Below are 16,003 nucleotides of genomic sequence, written 5' to 3' on the forward strand. Positions count from 1 at the left end.
TAATAATATATATATATATATATATATATATGTAGTAGTATATAGTGCTAGTGTTTATATATAGAAGCTAGAACAACTCTGTTTTTTTTCTTGATAAACGTTGGTTAATTTTCTTTTGATGAATCGACTCATCATTTCAGCAACAGAGCTAGAATGAAGTCTCTAAAATTAAACTTAAGTAAACTCGTTTTTACTGCGGTGTTACACATACACACAGGTCTAAATGTGTTTTCTACCTGTACAGTTCCATCTTCCTGGCCCAGGACCACAGCAGAGGCCTGCCTGCACATACACGTACACCGGATCCTGGACGACTTCTCCTCCGACTGGAACAGCACTGATCCTGTCCTGCCATCACGCACCTGACACACACAGTTTTCTATGAGAACCTGATATAGGCACATCAACTCAAAAGAAAACAAACACACATTCCTACTTCAACTAGCCTACCGCCTTTTATTCATTCTTCAGTCTCTCTCCTTCATTTTCCCTCCGGCTCACCTGCAGTCTGTTGCAGTTGTCTGCAGCTGACACTATGATTTCTTCATCATTGAAGATAACGTCAGAGTCTCTTTTCAGGCAGATGGCTGAGGAGGTGTGCACCTTCTTAGTCTCCCATAACTAAAAGAAACACAAGACAGGAAACAGAATTGAGTGAGAACATGATGTAAACTTCCAGTGAAAGAGCTACAGCCAACATTTCATCTGTGTTTCATCTGTGTTTCTCCTCCTAAATTACTTCTTTGTTCTTCTTTGATCAGAAATGGGTCAGTTTAACCCACATTCTCTCCCAAATTTCATTCCAATTAGCCCATGTTAGTTGCTTTGCCAAGAATGGTTTCAGTTGCTGTTGGGGCTGGGTGTAGCCTCAATGGTCATGTTTAAGGGGCCAGTATACTCCATCAGAACTGCCTGTATGAATTACTGACTGAGCATAATCAGATCCTTAGAGGCAAGATTTGTAATGTATTTCAATCTAAGGTTCTAAAGTTGGTTTCTGGTTATTGATGCTTCTTCGCCCCGATTAGTTCTTACTCCTTTAATAATTCTTACTTGTCTTTGATTTAAATATTTATTAAAATGCTTTTCTGTTGTAGAAAACACTTTGTAACACGGGATTTGAAAAGTGCTACATACATAAAGCTTTACTTACTAACCTACTGTACAATACTGTCCATACTCAGAGATGACTTCCTACCTCCGAAATAATGATAATTTGTGTTAAATAGAGAATCCAAAGTGGTATGTGCAGAATGCTCTATTGTAGCTTTGGTTTGTCATTTAGATTGATGAGGTATTAACAGTGTATTAACAGCTCTCACTAGCATCATAATACTATTTATCTGAATAAAAACCATGTTTTTATAGCCTTTATATAAAACAGTACATGAAGTCTATCCTAAAAGACTAAACTGCAGAGAGATTTTATATAATGACTGTTCTCAGTTTGTTATGGTACATATTGGTTTGTTTAAGGGAGCAATGAGTCGGGACAAATCAGTTTACATAACCTCAATAACAGAAACGAAAGCCTAAAGCAAGTCAAGGAAACAACTGCATAGAACTCCAGTTTTTCAGTTTCTTCCATAACACTTCTTACAGTAGCTGTTGAAAAATGGTTAGTATACTATGCTTTCATTCAAAACAAAATAAAGTTCAGTAGAATCTTTGCACCAAAAGCTACAGCATAATTCCTGAGGTGATTAGACAAATACTGACAGTATCTGTGCAACCTGATACACTAATGTAGACACAGTACATCACACACACTAAGTCAGTCTTACCCTGACAGTCTGGTCATCAGAGCAGGAGAGCAGCTGTGAGCCGTCAGGCGAGAACTGGACACGCTGGACCCAACTCAGGTGACCACTGCAGTCAGCCATCTTCTTATTAGCTTCCAAGTCCCACAGCTGGAAGGCAAACACATACGGACTACTGTACACATATTCACCAGTATATTTAAATATATTGTTATTTTTAGACACCCTCAGTCTTATATAGCACTTTAACAGGGTACCAGAGGGACATGTTTGGACACACATTTTTTTACAGTATAAATTCAGGCAGAATTCAGAAAATGGGTCAGAAAGAGAAGAAACAATGCATAAAAAAACTGAAAAAGTTTTTCCATATCCAAATAATTTCTACACGTAGTTTTTCAACAAAGATAAAGTGAAACTTATGTAACATGATCTATTATCTACTTATTATAGATAAATGTTTTTATCAATAAAAAAAAAGAGAGATTAAATATATATTGTGATTGTGTGTATGTAAGTATGTGTTATACCTCCACAGCGTAGTTGGAGAATGCGATAGCCAGCAGGTTACTGGTGGCACAGGCGTGACAGTATTGAACCGTGCTCAGACGATTCGATCTGATCTCCAACAACATGTCCGATGTCTCCACGTCAAACACCTGACAAACAGCGACAGAAAGAAAACAAATCAGAGTCTGCTCGGTCTGGGCACAACATGGCAACATGGCTATATATATATATATATATATATATATATATATATATATATATATATATATATATATATATATATATATATATATATATATATATATATATATATATATATATATATATATATATATATATATATTTATATTGTCAGTGCCCTCTGGTGGACATACTCTGTAATGGCAACACTGCTTCTAAATGACTTCAAACATATCTTTGACTGCAATATATATACCTTGATACCAATATATAAGATAAAATCAGCTGATACTATCGGGCATGCCAATGTAAAGGTTGGCTCTGCTATATATCTACATAAATCCATTATGTATTGTAAATCGAGTACATTGAGTGGTACAGTACAATAAAAAGTATTATCTTCTGCCTGAAGATTCAAACCTAAAGCAAACTTGCAACATTTGTCTCATTTTCCCTCTACTTAAAGCCAAAGAAACAAGTTCAGACATCTCTGCGGTGTTTGGGTTGTTTCCCAGAAAACGAACAAATTAAGACGTAGAGGACACAGACAAGACTGACTGATTTTGTAAATGGGGGGGGCGCTCTCATTTACAACCAGGACACACAGTCTTTAGATGCTCTGGAAGACAAACAGACAAACAGCCTTTCTTTCCTGTCTCCTTCAATGAAAAGCCAGACCAACAACAAGGGCAGGGAGGACGAAGTGAACCCTGTGGTGTTGGATTTCCAAACCATTTACGTTTTCTTTATCACACATTTGGCACTCCCCACACAACAACAACCCTACAGCAAACAATAGCCTGCATCTCCACTCAGTAAAGTATGAAAATAACCTTTCAAACAAATGTCCACATTCCACAATGCTCACCAGAACAGCATTCCTGGCTGCACATATGATGCGCTTGCCGTCGGCAGTCCAGGTGCTGCACTTGACGAGGACCTCTTCATCGCTTTCTGCAAACATGTTTCTCACATTGATTGTCTTCCACTCGTTGGCAGACAACACCTGAAATAGCTGCATACATGCAGGAACACACAAAAACACACAGTCAGAGGAGAGCATGTCCGTACAGAACAAGTTCTATAAGTACTGTAGCTTCAAAGCATCTGTGTAGAAAACGCACTAGTAATAAGAGATGCAATCACAATATCTTACTTGGCCATATACTCAATTACTTCATAATTTAATTTCTGAAGTAATTCAGTAAACAGCCAAGTAATTAAGTAGATAGCTAAGTAACTAAGTAACTTATGAAGTAAGAAAATAGCTAAGTAATTAAGTAAATTATGAAATAATAGCTAAGTAATTAAGTACATTATGAAGTAAGAAAATAGTTAAGTAACTAAGTAAATAGTTAAAGTAATTAAATAAATAGCTACATAATTAAAAAAAACTAACTAAACTAGCTTAGTAACTAAGCAAATGGTTATTTGTGACTCAGTAAATTATGATTAATTAAGTTAGCTGGTTAGTTTTTGGTTTCTGGTCTTTGTGAATGGAAGCTCTCCTGGAATTAAGTGATCCATTCATTTTCGGGGGCTTAAACAACATTGTATGTGTCTTTTCAGGCAGTAAATATAGTAATATACCTATAATATTTGAGACATTTTGTTTGGATAATTTTGACTACAAAACAACTTACTCTGTCACATTAGGAAATATGTAAGCATTAGCATAATTTTTTTAGTATCTGATACTAGAACTGCTGTTGGTGTTGACATATTCTACCAGTATAGCTGCAGACTCTATTACTGGCGAAATCCATAACTTCTGTACTTAACATTTTTTGCACTGATGTTACAAATAACAGTAAATATGTTAGTGCTCCGAACTCACATAAATCAAGTACAGTTTGATGTACATTGCCTTAGGAAAGGACAGCTTTACAAGTATCTAGTTTAATGGCAGTCACCTTAATGGTACCGTCGTTAGAGGAAGTGGACACATAGGTGTCATCAGGGGAGAAACAGCAGTGGTTGACTGGCTCAAAGTGGCCAAACATGGTGTTCTGGGAGGAAGGCTTGTTGAGGTTCCACAACTGCAGAAATAGAGAGAAATACAGTGAGAAGGGGAGAGATAAAGACAGACAGAAAGGAGAATAACGAGAGAGAGAGGGATAGGAGCAGAGAAAGTTGGAAACAAAACTGTTGCTTGTTGTAACAAAATTAGTGCAGCAACTTACTCTCTCTATTGTCTGGATATGGTTGTTTTACTCTTTTAGTGCAAAGTATGGTAAATATACATACTTAGAAAGAAGGAGATCGAGCACACTAAAGAGGGAAGTTAATAAGATTTAAAAAAAAAAACATTTTTAGAAATTTAAATAAGTCACAAGACAGGCATTGCATACAAATCAAACTCGCACACCTTGACATTCAAGAACTTGTCGTTGGAGCAGGTGGCCAGCAGGAGGCGACTTGTTGTGTTGGTAAACTCACAATGGTTGACCTGCTCTTCATGCTCCTCCTCAAAGACCCTTAACAGCATGGCTCGCTCCATGTTCCAAACCTAAGAGACACACAGTTTCAAGAATTTTATGCTCAAATGACAGAAAAAAATACAGAAACTGCTGGGTTTTGTGCATATTTTACTTGCCTGTAATCAAGTTGGTCACAATGGGTGAGTGGACAGTTATCTGCTTACCTTGACTTTCCTGTCACTAGAGCAGGTTGCTAGGAGACGGTCATCAGGGGAGAAGGCACAGCAGAGCACCTCGTCATCATGGGCCTGGATCTCTGTGAGCTTCTCACCTGAGGTGCTTTTAAACACCTGAGTGTAAAGATACGATGACAGCAGACAACAATGTGTATATTAAGTATAAGTACTGCATCACCCGTTAGGAACCCAGACTCTTTTCCTGTCAAAGCTATACTACAAAGAAGATTTCTAGATTCAGATATCTGAATCTTAAACTGGATCATTTTGGAGTGAATGACCCCCTAATGACATAATATGGTTACACAAGATACATGCACACTTTAGGCAGTGTATTTCAAGTGGATGCAGTCTCTCAATCTGCTGCATTTTCATTTATTTGAGAAAACATCATCTAACAATAAAAGTGGATTGCCCTCCATATTTTCCAGTTTTTGGTCTCCATGGAAACTATTTGCTCTTTGTGATTTTAATCACACACACACACACACACACCTATACACAAATACACTCAAAGAAACATGTCTGCTTTGATACCTTGAGTGTCTTGCTGGCTCCACTGGAGGCGATCTTGGCTCCATCATGGGAGAAGCAGGCGTTGTAGATGGAGCCCTGGTGGGGGTGGATAACCAGATGGGACAGATTCTCTACACTGCTCTTATTCCTGGACAAAAACACACAAATAAACCAAACATGGGATACACACCCTATGGTCACCATTTTTGTATTGTATTTTTGTAAAATGTATAAAAAGGCTGAGTATAAGGTTAATATACAGGTTATTGTTCTGTTTGCTAGAACTATTTTGCACTGGATGAATCAAATTCAAGTTAACCAAGTTAAAATGCTTTTTACATCAGTAAGTCACTTTAAATGAGAGAATCTGTTGCCACTGCATTATTCCATTTCGGATACGTTAAATTGTCATGAATCTTTCACACAATAACTGCAGGTTTCAATTAAAATGAGAGTTGATTTTTGCCAGTTTACACATGATGGCAGAAATGGATGCACAATAAGGTCAATGCATCACTTGATTTTAACTTCATTATTACACGCATTCACGCATCAGAACATCATAGTAAAATATTTGCTTGCATACAGCCAGTCAAAGTAGAGTTTCCCTGTCCTAGCCCGGTCCTGCGCCTGCAGCAGAGCCTGTCTGTAGACCTCGGAGGTACGTGGCTGAGACAGAGCAAGCTGCATCACGTCAGGGAAGGGACGCTGCTCCAGCCGGTGGGCGTTCAGAGACAGAAACTCCTGGAATTGACTGCGCACTTCGCTGTTCTGGGGGGAGATAAAATAAGCACACACTAAAATCCACCGCATGTTACACTAAAGAGAAACAACACGAGACTGGCCCATCATCATCAGGACACACCTGTTCTTCACAAAGGACTCTAAGGGGACGAGTTTAATCTTAAAATAATTTATTGATGTTCACACATTGTTTTGTGTAATGATTATGTTTGTCCCCTTTTCCCATATGCGTCACCCTAACCCTAAGTTTTTGCCCCAATCCTCGTCTTTGCTTATCTAACATTTTTTCTTATGCGAGTCATTTGCTAAGCGTTTTGTAAACTTTGTCTCAGTAAAATATTATGAAAATGATGATGAAAATCCTTATTCTAAATCTAGATTATGAATGTTTTAAGGGTTGTTTTTACATGAATGCGGGAGTGACTCAGTATTATAAAAAAAATCTTAATTGGTGTAAAAGTTTCAGTTATGTATTTAATTATACCTGTAACTTATATGGTCAAAAGCATTTATTGAAAAATACTGATGAAATCTTAGCACAACAAACACATTATACACAAGATTAAATTGTTACTTTGGCATAAAAATCAGAAATTACTCTTGCCAGTGCCTTCTTACTATGCATGTACTGTAATACATTTGTGGGAGTTATACCTCGTGCCCCATGCCTCCCCGCTCCTTTGTGATAAACCATTTGCCAATTATCAAATCTTGCAATGAAAATTGGAAAGGGAACAGGGGACAGCAAAAACATGGAAGGGCAATAATCTTATGTTTATGAGATAATCAAAAACAACTTGGGGGAAGATAATAGAGGGAGACACTTTTAATTTAATTCACAAAGTTTCACAGAGAAGGCAAGGGCAAAAAAGACTGATCGGCTTCTACACCTGCATTTTCCCTGAGGAGGGACTCCTACCTGGGCACGGTTCACATTTTAATGAAGGAGAATGGATTGCAACTAACACACAAAGTAACCACACTTGCTTTGTTTCACACATAGTAAAGCTTTGTTGTCTGCTGACCTCTTTGTCCAGAATGGGTCCATACTCTACATAGTCATTGATGAGGTGAGCTGGACCCATTATCTGGGCCTTGATGCTGACCCAGTCCAGAGAAAACATGAGCGAGTAGAGCTCCTAGACAGAGAGAGGCAGCCAGAGACCAACAGAGAAAGAGAGAGACATGGTGAGCAAGAAAGAAAGAGACAGATAGACGTTGGAAAAATAACACCCTCTTGTCAAGTGTGTCATGTCTATACTGGCTGTGCAAGAATGTTTTTTCAATATCAATATATATCACAATATGACAAATACAAGCAAAATGATACGTAAAATGATCACACTGATGTTCAGTTAAGTGAAGTGTGTTCCGCTCTAATGCATTACATCAGGAAATGCTCTACACATGCCTACAAAAACTCATTTAGTTAGTTTTTAAGCACAATTAGCACTAGTTATTAATTTAAATGACAGACATTTGTAAAATGATTACAGAAATGTATAAAACTATGTGTGTGTTACCTGGGAGAGGTTGGCTTTGGCCATGTGGTGGGTGATGAATCTGATCCAGTAGAGACATTCCTTATCTCCTGAGGTGGGAGGACCATCTCTGTAGTGCCGCTGGTACTGATGCACCACCTTAGTGTGGAGGCTCTGAAGCACACACAAAGAGTCAGAATTAATCATTAACAAATGACTCGCTTTCTTAGATTTATAATGAAAGTGTTGATATAACTATGATTTTAGAAGAGAACATGCAGGTTATTGTAAAATCACTACGATCTGTTGGTGTAATTATCACAATTACATTTTCATAATGAAGAGTTACCTATACTTATGCATTATTAAAAAAAATAAATAAAATAAAACTATTTTGTAAACAAAAAAGAACCAAATCAAATTCAGTTTGAGCAAAAAGAAATAAACTCAAATAAAAGATTCTGACTGTTAAAAGACCAATGAAGCCAGAACATATGGCATTAAAATGTAAATTTGTCATTTGAACACTAAAACTTTAAATTAAATGATTATTGCAGAACTTACTTTGCTGAAAATCGTTCATACAATTACAATTAAAGCTGCTTTTAAGAGATTTTAGTAAGATTTCATTTTTATAGCAGGCTTACGATTATCACTGAAAAGTTTCTTGCACGTCAATTAGGAACCGCCGCCAATCATGCACCCAACATCACTCAGTCTACAAAAATGACACCCGTAACAAACGCAGGAACACACATGAAATAAGACTAATGTCCATGAATCTATGGCCCCAGTGCTGCTGCCTCATGTACCTGCAATCACTTAACATACAGACATCCTTGCTTCCATCATACTTGCATCCAAACTAACCTCGAGCTGGGTGTGATTCTGCTCCACCAGGAAGTCAAGCTGGAGGTCATGGAGGTAGTACAGGTAGGGTTTATTGTGACTGTCCACAAAAAGCAGAGATTTGTTGACAAACTCCTCGAGGATGTCCTCTACTTCCTCCGGCTCCAAGTCCCACAGAACAGACAGCACCTGGAAGAAGGAATAACATTGTAGCCTGTGTGTCTTCGGCATGATGGTCCATTTCCTTGTTTTTTCTGTGAAAGAGTATCCTGATAATTTCTGTGGGATGCCCCCCCCATCATTTCTGTGAAAGGTTACATCCTGTATAAGCAACTTAAGCAGAATGAAACATACTTGGTTTTCTAATGTAAAATCACAGAGGGGCATTTTGTAAGGCCAGTTAAGATACTTATGCAGACAGAAAACAACAATGTACTTAATAAAAATGATCAGTTTTGGAAAAAGACAAAATTGAGAGCCTCAATTAAGGACAAATACATGAAGAGGGTCATGCGACCATCTTGTTGTGTAGCCAAACCTTTGCAGGGACTTTGATGTCCTTCTCTAGCACAGTAAGGTCCTTGTAGAGCTCTCGATGTTCATCAGGTAGGACCTCAATGCTAGCAGCCATGGCTTGGTCGAGGGCGTCGTAGTCGTAAGACGATGACTTCTTTATGCGCTTGAACTGCTTCTGCTGCAGCTGGCAGAGGTAGTAACGCCAGCGGTTGGGTTTCTCTCTGAGTAGAGCCCCGATTAGGGACACTACCAGAGGGGAACCTGGGATGGTGGAACACAGAAGCGGAAAAGTGTGTGTGTTAAAAGGTACAATATGTGAGCAAAAGCATAGCCCCATAAAACACAAGATGTGAACCTGCAAGAGGACAACACAACAACTAAATCTAAGTTACTAATACTTTCTGATGCTGTTAAAGGGTCAATTATATCACCAATATTAGTGAATGCTGAATTAAATCAGGTATTTGTTTTCTTTTATAATGCTATGAGAAATATTTTAGATCTTTATGTCAAATTGTATATGTAACAGTATCTGTAATTTAAATAGTGAAAGAAATTATGGACTTCATGAATGTTTCAGTTTACAGACCTTTGCATTCCCTGACAATGCTGCGAGCCTCCTCAGGAAGTCCCTTGAGTTTAGTTTTAGTGTACAGAGCAAGGATCTCTAGCCCCTTGTTTTCATCCAGACCACTCTCCACTTCCACCTCATATTTAGCACCTACAAAATAAAAGTACTAGTACAGAAAATACATTTACACAACTGTCTATTCCAGTGTAAAAAAAAAAAAAAAAAATCATCACAGAAGGATTAATTTATTCGAGTTTGTATGTGTATATGACCAGAGCAAAAACTAGGGTACGTACCGCTAACAGAATCAGCAAGGCTTCTATTTCTGGTGGTCAAAAGTATCCGACAGTGAATATCAAACGCCTTTAGCACTGTACTGTCCCAGATGTCATCTAGAATCAGCAGAGCTCTGAAACCCAAACAGAAACAGACAAGTGATGAGAGACAAGAACACGATAAAGCAGTGTTTAACACAGCACCTATAGTGGCTAGTGGTACAGCAGATTAACACAAGGTTTAAGAGTTTTAAGCTCTCTGCAGAATGTATTTGCACTGGAAAGGAAATTTTGTACAAAATGTAGCATCTAATTTTCTTGCAGTTATTAGCATTACAACAATCTACTGGAAATTTTCAAAAAGCCTCAAATTTACCATGACCCCTTATATGTACTTGGTTCAATAAATAAATAGATAGATAGATATATACCTGTCTTTTAATTTGGAGTAATATCATCCAGGGTTTTCATGTTTTTATACTTTTATCACTTTTTTATTGTAAATTTAGCTTTTTACTGTTACCAAACATTTCATTTATTGTTGACTATTTATCTTTGTCCTAATATCACGGTTTGTTTTTATTTCTGAATTTATCTTGTTATTTCAACAAATTAAGCAGAAAACAATGGCAAACGATTTTATATGCTTATGTATACTTGTCTATATAGAATAATGGAGTGGTATCAAGTAGTTGTTGTTGCTAACTGTTCTCCATATTGCTATCTGTATTGTATTTATTGCTTACATTTTTACTGTGGCATTAGTCCATGCTAAAATCAACAAGCCCATTTGCCTTGTGTTGCAGTTTTGCATCTTGAATCGACAGTAGAATTTGAACAACAGTAATATCCATCTAAAAAGCACAAGGCAGATCATGTTTATCTGAACATGTAGTAACCTCGGATATCTGCGCAGCATGAGGAAGCGCAGGCGCTCCTTGGCCTCATCCAGAGAGTTGGGGTGGCGGTAGAGGGTCTGGGAATCCAGGCTCTGCTCCAGACGGAAACACAATGACTGGATCTTCACCAGCAAGTCTGGTTTGTCCAACTGGCCGATGGACAGCCAGTGGATCCCTCCAGGGAAGCACTCTGCAGATGGAGGCCGGGGGGGGGGCAAGAGGTGAGAAGCAACCAAAAGCTGACATTTAAGCATTAGGTTTTTTCTTTCCGCAGCTTTTGACTGTTTCAAAATAAGGTATAGCTAGTTAGGCAGTGTCAGCCAGTTAAAGATTATTCACCTTCGATGAGTTCATGGTGTCTCACAGCCTCAGCAGCCAGGACGGATTTGCCCGAGCCAGCCATGCCGAAGACAGTGATCCAGCCAGGCTCCTTCTGCAGGCGATAGAGTTTCTCCCTGACCCGGTTCACAAGCTCTGGTCTGCTGACAAACACCACGGGCCTCTGTGGTACGCCGCCTTCACTGAGCACTGTCTGGACTGTTAGACAGACAGGACGGGAGACAATAAGGGCAGATAAATTTTGTGTTAAATGTTTCAACCATCCACGTGCATAACGACACCTGTGAAAATTAAAAATTGAGCTTTCCAGATGTTAGGCAGCCTGTCAACATACTTTTTATCTCATGATGTACTGAGCTACTGTAGTAACCCAAGATGTCTAACCAAAATAGCACAAGCAACCAACTACACCTGCTCCTCTTTCTTACCAAAAGGTGTGCAGCCACCAGAGGAGTTCTTATGAGCATCAGGTGACGTGCACGGTAGGTCATCGTGAAGCAGACTGGCCAAATCATTGTATGTCTCCTTGACCAGGGAATTATAGAAGGAGATATAGGCATGATTGTCCTTCCTCAGCAGCAGCTCCAGCAGGGCCACAGCCTGATCCTTCCTCGTGGGCTGGAGAGAGAGAGATATTAGAGATGAGAGGTGGATTCCATAATTAGCATTTTACATGCTGTTTTAAAGATTCTCATATGAGCTGGTGAAAACATTGATGATTTGCCATAACTAAGACAAGTTTTTAAAAGGGATATGTATGTTTTTTAACAGTATGTATAAAAATATCTCAAATCCACCATGCAATACAATAAAGCATTAAATAAACTGCAATGAAAAGAAGAAAAAGAAATCTGGTATTTTACTTCAAACTGTAAAATTCATATAAGCTAGTGATATTCAAGAAATTCAATGCATAATGGTAAAAGCCTGTGTTTTAGAGTTTAGAATTCTGCTTGATGAGCTTATCCAGAGCAAGTTATTCAAACATATTAATAGACAATAAAAAATAAAAAGCAGAGTCAGGAGAAGAAGGTGCAAAGGTCAGAACCATATAACCAAGACAACATATGAAATATCCCCGTGATTCTTGATGCTAAGTTCAGAGACAGGGTTGAAGATAAAAATTCAAAAGACTTTTCAACACATATTGGTTATGCTGCTAATTCACTTCCTACAGTAGATAATAGGTATTCTGTCAATGTGCCCCTCAGCAAGACACCAAAAGTAAATCTGCTCAATCATCATTAGATCATTCTGAAAAAGAGTGCCAGAAAGATTATGAGAGCAGCAAGTGAGAGGGAAGGTGAGGAGAGTTTTTCCAGAGCATTTTGAATTCCTGGACATAAAATGGCAACATAAATCTGGAAAACATACAGTAGAAACAGAGTGACTCAGGAGGATGGTGACTCACTAAATGCACAGTAACAAAGCTCAAGAGCAGGAAAGAAGGGCAAGATTGCATTAAAAAAAAAACAGATTCATAAAATGATAGTGAGTAAACAAAAAACTATTTTACAGCTGATAAAATCTTGGACTTAAGATTTCTCTTGATAATATTTGGTGGCAAACATGTGAGTCAGTTTTGGAAAAAGGTAAAGCCAACACAAAACTGGAGGGGGCAGGAACAAATAGCAGCAACATACAAAAAAAAAAACATATTAAATAACATTGGTTCCAAATTCTGTATAATTTCCCCTTCACCTTCCCACTTTGAGCAGGGGCTCACCTGGGTCTTGATCCTCTCCTCCTCATCCACAGTCAGCACACCATCACTGATCATATGGTCCATCAGGTAGGAGGGCTTGATGTCCTGCTCCAGTCTGTGGCGAAAGCGCAGCAGACAGCTCCGCGCCCCTTCCTGCAACGTCATCTCTGCACAACACACCAACCATGCAGGATCCTGTTGCACTGCAAGTTAATGGAGGAGGTACACGAAAGCTTAATGAACTTCAGTGATATACACTTTAAGGCCAAAAGTATGTGGACGCCCAAACAATACAGCCATATGTGATTGTTAAATATTTCATTCCAAAACCACGTACATTAATACAGTGCCATAACAGCCTCCACTCTTCTGGGAAGGCAGGGATTTTCTCTCATTCAGCCACAAGAGCATTATTTGAGTTTGGGCACTGGTGTTGGCTCATAAGGCCCGGCTCGCAGTGGGCATTTCACTTCATCCCAAAGGTGTCAAGTCGAGGTCAGGCCTCTGTACAGACCAGTCAAGTTCTGCTAATGATTGCTGAAACAGCAAATATGCCTCTGTGTCTTTTTTGAAGTAACTCTACTTTCATACAGTGAAGTTCTTCCTCACCAAACTGGGAAAACCATCGCTTTACAAACCTCACTTTGTGCACAGGGTCACTGTCATGCTGAAACAGTAAAGGGCTTCCCCCAAACTATTGGCACACATTTGGAAAAACACTATTGTCTAAAATATCCTTGTATGCTGTAGCATTAACATTTCCCTTACTTGGGGCGTCCTGGTGGCCTAGGGGTCTAAAACATGTAGATTCAAAACCTCGAGTTGTGATCCAGACCTTTGTTGCTTGTCTTCCCCTGTATCTCTCGCCCCTACATTCCTGTCATATCTCTTACTGTCTATCCTCGAATAAAAGACAAAAATTCCCCCCAAAATACTTGACATACTTGTGGCGCAACAATTAACTGAGTGACTGAAAATCTGCAGCTATTTTGATAAGTTATTAATTTATTATTATTATTATTAATCTAACAACTTTGGGCTCTGGAAAAAAAAAACTTAGTTGCAGCCCTACATGAAAAATTGCAACATAGACGAAAGTATGTTGACACTTACATGTGGACATTTAGTGTATTTCAAACTATGTAGCGGAAACACAAAAAGAAAGAAGAACAGGAAGACCCTACAAGTTAAAATACAAGAGCTTATCAGCTGTCCACAGAGGCCTTACCAAAGTGAAACTCTATAAAACAAAAATAACATTTTACAGAGTTTAAACAGTCTCCATAATATTTTGTTGTAAAGTAACATAGTCGAAATTTAGATAGCTTACCGACCTGGATAATATATCGTTTATCGATTAATTTCTTCTGAACAGCATCTAGTATCAACAAAATGATGTGTGAGTACAGCTACTTTTTAACAGTGAGTATAAATACTGCAAGTCAGAGCTAAACTTAACACTGCGCACATACTTTATCGCGACCTTTCATCCGATCACTTATTAACGGTATAATGACACACTTTGCATATTTCAATACTTGTCTCGACAAGTTCACTCAATCTGACCGGCTGGAAAATGAAACAAAGAAAGTAACCACCAATAGATACTTACGAATATCTTCTTTTCTTTAACGAGGAAGGTATTTGTTGAACTCTGTATGGTTGTAAGAAGAAGTCCAGTTTTAAAGAATCCAATGAGTAAAAGGGCAATTAATGTCTGTGTACTAGACGCCCAATTTTGAAAGAAGAGAGCTTCCTGCTTCACAGCAAAAACAACAACCCCGGTGGGAAGCAACCAATTGCGTGACGAGTTTAAACCACGTGACTGTTGAGGTCATGCAGTTAACGAATCTGTAACTAGGCAAACTGATGCTGCCTTCAATTACTACTCCTCTGCTCGAAAATAAGTGTGTTTAACAATTTAAATGCATTTTGTCTCAGGTAATGAAAACCAAAAAGTAATTGTTGTGTACAGCACTTTTCTTCTATATTCGTGACACAGTCTCAATACTTTCCGTCAGCTAAATATTACATCGCTTGGTATTCCAAAAAGTGTTCATTTGTGTTTGCATCTTCTAATTGCAAAATGTCCTTACTGCATTTAAAGGTAACATTGCTGCCTAGTGACAGCAAGAGATGAGATCATGTTATTAATTTTACAGTACAGTGATGCATTGATAATGCAAATATAAGTGGCCATACATAGATTAACTGTAAACTGCTGTGAACAGATCAAAAGTTCCCTCCTAACTTCAACAGCATAATTTAATCAGGTGTTCATCGCAAAAATCACCTTTTCTAAAATTCTGAATGTTTGATTTTTTCAGAAATAATCCCTCTGCATTGATATTATGTATTATGCTTTAATGTTATGTTCCTAAATATACCGCCCTTTTTATGTCTATTTTGTTTTATACATTTCATTATTTAATAGCTCTGCAATTAGTTAAAGACAACCATTGACGTAAAAGTATTTTTAAACAAAAATGAGATTAAAAGTCATGAATAAAGCACTTTCAGATTAACATACCTACATTGTTATTGTATGACTTCTAAGATATCGAGATGAACCATATAGCTATATTTCAAAAATCTTGTTAATGTGAATATCTGATGTACTTTAATTAATGTGCATGCAGTAATTTCAGTTTATTTTTTGCATTTTGCCTTGGGTGGAAATGAGGTTGTTTCCGTATAATAATAATAATAATAATAATAATATAATAAACATAATAATGATAAACAACGGATAAAAAACAAAATCAAACCTCTTTCCTACCACAAAGTGAACCACGCATATAAATCCCAGAAAAAAAGGAGAAAGTCATTATAAGTTTAACTTGTGGTTTTATTTATTATTATTTATTTATTATTATTATTAGGTGGTGCTGCAGCCCACTCAGAATATATACTGTATATAGGCCTATATTAGATATAAATGCTTGATATAAATGATCCTGTTCATTCAAATTAATGCAAAAACCATGAATGTAGCACAGCAT

At 37.8% G+C, this 16,003-nt stretch overlaps 1 protein-coding gene across 4 annotated transcripts in view; it reads right to left on the reverse strand.

The window, feature by feature from the left end:
* Positions 1-14,780, reverse strand: part of apaf1 (apoptotic peptidase activating factor 1) — a 48,111-nt gene extending 33,331 nt beyond the window's left edge. The window contains exons 1-22 of one of the 4 annotated variants that reach the window (XM_044186478.1): positions 14,614-14,778; positions 14,336-14,379; positions 13,023-13,204; positions 11,725-11,914; positions 11,297-11,494; positions 10,958-11,147; positions 10,080-10,192; positions 9,802-9,933; positions 9,235-9,473; positions 8,718-8,885; positions 7,890-8,021; positions 7,392-7,505; positions 6,209-6,393; positions 5,644-5,770; positions 5,095-5,220; positions 4,819-4,959; positions 4,364-4,489; positions 3,319-3,465; positions 2,291-2,419; positions 1,785-1,910; positions 502-621; positions 237-362 (exon numbers count right to left, since the gene is read on the reverse strand). In XM_044186478.1, coding sequence (XP_044042413.1) covers positions 237-362; positions 502-621; positions 1,785-1,910; positions 2,291-2,419; positions 3,319-3,465; positions 4,364-4,489; positions 4,819-4,959; positions 5,095-5,220; positions 5,644-5,770; positions 6,209-6,393; positions 7,392-7,505; positions 7,890-8,021; positions 8,718-8,885; positions 9,235-9,473; positions 9,802-9,933; positions 10,080-10,192; positions 10,958-11,147; positions 11,297-11,494; positions 11,725-11,914; positions 13,023-13,166 — 2,973 coding nt within the window. In that variant the 5' untranslated portion in view covers positions 13,167-13,204; positions 14,336-14,379; positions 14,614-14,778. Of the gene's footprint in view, positions 1-236; positions 363-501; positions 622-1,784; positions 1,911-2,290; positions 2,420-3,318; positions 3,466-4,363; positions 4,490-4,818; positions 4,960-5,094; positions 5,221-5,643; positions 5,771-6,208; positions 6,394-7,391; positions 7,506-7,889; positions 8,022-8,717; positions 8,886-9,234; positions 9,474-9,801; positions 9,934-10,079; positions 10,193-10,957; positions 11,148-11,296; positions 11,495-11,724; positions 11,915-13,022; positions 13,205-14,335; positions 14,380-14,613 lie in introns of all 4 variants that reach the window. The other 3 variants (XM_044186480.1, XM_044186477.1, XM_044186479.1) reach the window with 3 other exon arrangements.
* Between the last annotated feature and the right edge of the window lie 1,223 nt (positions 14,781-16,003).

Source organism: Siniperca chuatsi, linkage group LG23 (genome assembly GCF_020085105.1).
Source record: "Siniperca chuatsi isolate FFG_IHB_CAS linkage group LG23, ASM2008510v1, whole genome shotgun sequence".
NCBI classification, from domain to species: Eukaryota; Metazoa; Chordata; class Actinopteri; order Centrarchiformes; family Sinipercidae; genus Siniperca; species Siniperca chuatsi.